General features: G+C 45.2%; 1 protein-coding gene across 1 annotated transcript; it reads left to right on the top strand.

The window, feature by feature from the left end:
• The first annotated feature begins 315 nt into the window (after nt 1-315).
• On the top strand, nt 316-2,559 carry LOC132206528 (ferritin, middle subunit-like). Its single transcript, XM_059640720.1, has 4 exons — nt 316-417; nt 1,230-1,376; nt 1,868-1,993; nt 2,413-2,559. Exons 1-4 carry the CDS (start codon nt 316-318, stop codon nt 2,557-2,559), a joined length of 522 nt encoding a protein of 173 aa, XP_059496703.1.
• The last annotated feature ends 2,551 nt before the right edge of the window (nt 2,560-5,110 follow it).

The raw sequence follows: 5,110 nt of genomic DNA, 5'->3' as shown, positions 1-5,110 counted from the left end.
TGACCCCATTCCAGAAGCAAGATAAAAGTCAACACATTGCTTTTGGCCCCCAGTCACCTTCAGGCTTCCTTCAGCTCCTGGGAGCAATCACAGATTTGCTGCCATTTCAAAACTGTGATTGGCTCTGAGTATCTCACTCCACCCCATTCCCCTCATTGGTGCCTGGATGCATGCCAATTCCTCATTGGCTGTCATCATTGGTGGTGTCATTCCCTGGTTGATTGCAGGATGACCCAGGAGTATAAAGAAAAGAGTTCGTAGGAAAGGAGTTCAGTTCTGGAGGTGTTGAGGTGATAGTGAGCAGGAGTAGTGAAGATGGCTTCCCAAGTGTGTCAGAACTATCACAAGGACTGTGAGGATGCTGTTAACAAGCAGATCAACCTGGAGCTCTATTCCTCTTATGTTTACCTCTCCATGGTGAGGCTTGATTGTCTGCATTGTAAAATTAGACAATGCATTTAAATGTAATTCTGATAATACCTAGAAGTTCTCCTCTTTAATAAGCAGAGTGTTGAAATCTAAATTACTCCTTCTGAGAGTGGTTCTATTTGGCTGGGTATCATAATCATTAGCATCTGCATAATGTAGATATAGGTCACTTGTCCAATTGAGTCCATCTCAAGAGCACTCCCACCTACTGTCCCCTTGTGACCCTGCACTTCCCATGGCTAACCCACCTGCCCTGGCCACTATGGGCAATTTAGCATAGCTGGTCAACATCATCTGCCCATATATGGGCAGTGAAAGGAAACCCACATCTTTGGAGAGAATGTGTGAACTTCACATGCACAGTTTTAATCAAACCCTGGTCCCTGGCACTGTGTGGCAGTAGTGCTAACTGCTGAGCCTTACTGCACAATTGGTTAGCATCCTCCTCTGTCTTTTATGTTCTGAAGTGTATGGTGTCAGGAAAAGTCTCATGTTCATGTCCATGTTTAATACTGGATGTTTCCATGAAGCAATTACAGTATTAGATTAGATTATAGTCTCTAATTATTGGGTTCCTTTTGGGGAGGAGCTAGTGTTGCTGACTTGAGTAGGGTGGTGGGGGAAGGAGGAGAGGAATGTTTGTCTGGAGATGATGTGTAACATCAATGCTGTGATCAATTGTCACCTGTTTATTTTTTAAGTGACTTGTGATACAGTCAGTTGTTAAATAGCTTACTATTTTACTCTTTTAGCTGGTGATGAAATTTTAGTCTTGCCTTCTGTTCCCTTCTGCTTTACAGTTCTCTTACTTTGACCGGGATGATGTTGCCCTCTGTCACTTTGCAGAGTTTTTCAAGGAGCAGTCCCATGAGGAACAGGAACATGCTGAGAAACTGATGGCATTCCAGAATAAACGTGGTGGCTGTGTTCTCCTGCAGGACATCAAGGTTGGGGTCTATCTCTTGTAGTAAATGCAAATTGTGTTGTTTCTTGCTTGTGCAATGGCCTTGCTGTTCTAGACTCCCCTGTACATCTTGTGTTGAGATGAGTGAGGTGTCTTGATAGAAAGTCTCTGCTTGATATGAGTTGGTTTTGCTAATTCTTTCCTTTTCTGAAAGATCAACAAATCAGAATGCTCAGAATGAAAGGGTTTCAGCACTGAACGTGCCCCAATGACAGTTTAGACTGATACATTACTGTAGACTAGCCTGAATACAGGTAACTTCATCCCAATGTTTCAGTCTTTAGCCCTGATCGGTCAGCAGTTCTTAATGATGGATCAAATGTCTGATCATGGTCTCCATGATCTTCTGTGAATTGTGAATTATTTTTAATCCTTGGTTTGGATTTGGCACAGATTACCACATGTCTTCATTTTCTTGCCTTTGTACGAATCTTGGACCTTCTAACCTCACTAATGACTGTCTTCTCCCTCCAGAAGCCAGAGCAGGATGAGTGGGGCAATGGTCTGGAGGCAATGCAGAGAGCTCTGCGGATGGAGAAGGATGTGAACCAGAGTCTGCTGGATCTGCACAAACTAGCCTCTGGCCACACGGACCCTCATGTGAGTTCCTGATGGGATGAATGTCTCGAGGGAGCTCAAGGTGACATGGGAATCTGCTATTCCTGTTCTACAAGCATAGGCTTGCTATTGTCCCAGTGTTTGAGAGCAGCAGCCATCCTGACCATAGATGTCAGTCACTGATATGTGCTTTGCTGACTTGGTGAGAGGCGTAAGTGTTTAGAACTTCCACCCAATTCTGTGAAATGGCAGTTTGATCCCTGGTGGGTAAACTCAGGTTTCTGTCACCATTTCTGCATTTGCAAAGTTGCAAATAAAGCTATTCCAGTCTGTTCATTGTTTCTGGAGAGCAAGCTGTGCTCAAATACCAGCACTTGTTCACACTTATATCACTGCAAAAGCGCAATGGTGTGATTGTTGATGTGTCTGCTCTAACATTACATTCTGGCTCCTTGTTCCAGCTGTGTGACTTCCTGGAGAGGCACTACTTGGATGAGCAAGTGAAGATGATCAAGAAGCTGGGAGATCACATCACCAACCTGAAGAGACTGGGAGCCCCTGACAATGGCATGGGAGAGTACCTGTTTGACAGGCTCTCACTGAGCTGAGTGGAGTTATAGAAGAAATTGGTCCATTTGTGACTTAATTCTGATGCCCACTTTACCTTTTTCTGTCTGCCATTCCAAATGGAAATACAAGTCTTTGTGGAACTGGATTTTGGATCTTTGTGTTTTAAACGACCTAAATTACCAACAGCTAACCAGGTAACTTGACTGAAAAAATCCACAATAGAAATTTCACACACTTCTATATCTTCCTCTAAAGGTAGCATAAATTTCATGCACATATGGAACGTACATTTTATTCATGGCAAATTTGTAAATGAGGCGTTTCCCCTTTCCTTTTAGTGTTACATTAGCCTTCCAGGTGTGTACCACTGAGTGACATGACTTTATTCTCCGGACGACATTAGACACTAGGTGCTTCCCCTGTCCTCCTCTGCCCTTCTTCCAACAGCAGCAAGGGTCAAGTGAACTCTTTCGAAGTTTGCCGACTGCAAAGGCTGCTCCCATCTGCAGCTTGTGGACTTGATTTGTTTCTTTTGGGGACTGAGGGTTAGCAGATGAATGATTTAAAGGAAGCAGAGTTGGATTCAAAGCATTTTTTTGTCTTCCTTCTTTCTTCTTCAACACCACCCCCCTCTTTCCCCCTGATTTCTCATTACTTCTTATTTCCTCCTACCCTTCCATACCTCCCAATAGCTTCATGTATGCAGCAGCCAATCATTGGCTGGGTCACTTCTTTTCCTCTTGTTTGTCTGAAGTGAAGCTCTCAGCAGGGGAATAGGGTACAGAAATTGCTGAGGAGGAGAGGTCTTATTTGCAAACTCTTTCAGCTCCAACATTAAGCTCTCCTTCAATAGAAGGCAAGCAACATATACAGCATGTATGTGGAAATGGCAGGTTAGGGGACTTGGGTGGGGAGTGGATCTTTTAAATCTGTGTGAGAAATTGTTTTGAAATTGGAAATTAGTAGCTGCAATAAATTATGAACACTGAGAAGAGGCAACAACTTCTAGATGCATTGTCCTTTTGCATCAGCTTTTCGTTCAGTTTCCAAATGGGATAAGTGATGGAGTAGACGCCTGGCATTTCCATGAGTGACGCTGGGGAGTGGAAGATAGGAAGTAATGGAGATGAGTTGAAAATTGCGTAATAGATACATGGATGAATATGAATCTTTTTTGAGATCCATGCCAGATCTCCTCAAAAGGAAAATCACTTTCAACTATCTAGCACAAGAATTTTGAGGAGATAGGCGAGAGGGCTGTTGTTCGTGTGGTCTACGTGGGCTTCCTAAAGACATATAATACAGTGCCACACAATGTTCAAGCCCCTGTAATGAACGGCAGCGCAGTGACAGGGATATGGAGTTGGCTGCATTACTGGAAACATAAGTGATGCTAATGGATGCTCTTTGGACAAGGGGGTGGTTTGTAGTGGAGTTCCACGGGTTAGGGGGAGGAGCCAGGCTTTACAAAAGTCAAGTAATGACTTATATCCTGGTATAAAGGATGCAATTTCAGAGTTTGTACATGATAAGAAACTTAGTGAGGACCATGGTGTCGAACCTCAAAAGGGCACAGACATATTGGTGGAATCGGCAAGCGAGTGGCAGATGAAGTTCAAAGTGGGAAAAGCATGTAGAGACAATACAAAATAAAAGGTGCATTTCTAAAGAGGGTGCAGGAGTGAGTGAACTGTATGGTGTATTTGCATTACATCATTGAAGGTGGAAGGACCATCTCCAACACATCCCTCACCTTCCTGGACTTTCTGTCTCCATCGCAGGCAACCACCTACAAACCGATGTCCATTTCGAGCCCACCGACTCCCACAGCTACCTGTAATACGCCTCAACCAACCCACCTTCCTGCAAAATCTCCATCCCCTATTCCCAATTCCTTTGCCTCTGCCCCATCTCCTCCAAGGAGAGGCATACCACTCCTGCACATCCCAGATGTCCTCGTTCTTACAGGACCGCCACTTCCCCCTTGCAGTGGGCGAGAATGTCCTCAATCGTGTCTCCCGCATTTCCCACAACTCATCCCTCACACACCACCCTCGCAATAACTTCCCCGAGAGGATCCCCCTAGTCCTCACATACCACCCCACTAAACTCTGGATATAACGCATCGTCCTCCGAAACTTCTGCCATCTACAATCTAACTCCACCACCAAAGACATTTTTCTATCCCCACCATTGTCTGCTTTCGGAGAGACCATTCTCTCTGCGACGTCCTTGTCTGCTCCACACTCCCGTCCAAACCCACCACACCCAGCACTTTCTGCTACAACCGCAGGAAGTGCTGCACCTGCCCCCACACCTCCTCCCTTTCCCCGATCCCAGGCCCCAAGATGACTTTCCACATCAAAGAGATGTTCACCTGCACATCCGCCAATGTGGTATACTGCATCTGCTGTACACGGTGTAGCTTCCGCTACATTGGGGAAATGCAGCAGAGGCTTGGGACCACTTTGCAGAACACCTACGCTCAGATCGCAGTAAACAACTGCACCTCCCAGTCGTGCACCATTTCAACTCCCCCCTCCCATTCCTGAGACAACATGTCCATCCTGGTCCTCCTGCAGTGCCATA

The sequence above is a fragment of the Stegostoma tigrinum genome, chromosome 38 (genome assembly GCF_030684315.1).
Source record: "Stegostoma tigrinum isolate sSteTig4 chromosome 38, sSteTig4.hap1, whole genome shotgun sequence".
NCBI classification, from domain to species: domain Eukaryota; kingdom Metazoa; phylum Chordata; class Chondrichthyes; order Orectolobiformes; family Stegostomatidae; genus Stegostoma; species Stegostoma tigrinum.
The sequence above is the reverse complement of the archived record's forward strand: the minus strand, read 5'-3'. Positions and strand labels throughout refer to the sequence as shown.

Coding starts and splice junctions, on each gene's coding strand:
- LOC132206528 (XM_059640720.1), top strand. CDS start 316: ATGGCTTCCCAAGTGTGTCAGAACTATCACAAGGACTGTGAGGATGCT. Junction 1,377..1,867: donor TTCTCCTGCAGGACATCAAG/GTTGGGGTCTAT, acceptor TTCTCCCTCCAG/AAGCCAGAGCAGGATGAGTG. Junction 1,994..2,412: donor CTGGCCACACGGACCCTCAT/GTGAGTTCCTGA, acceptor TCCTTGTTCCAG/CTGTGTGACTTCCTGGAGAG.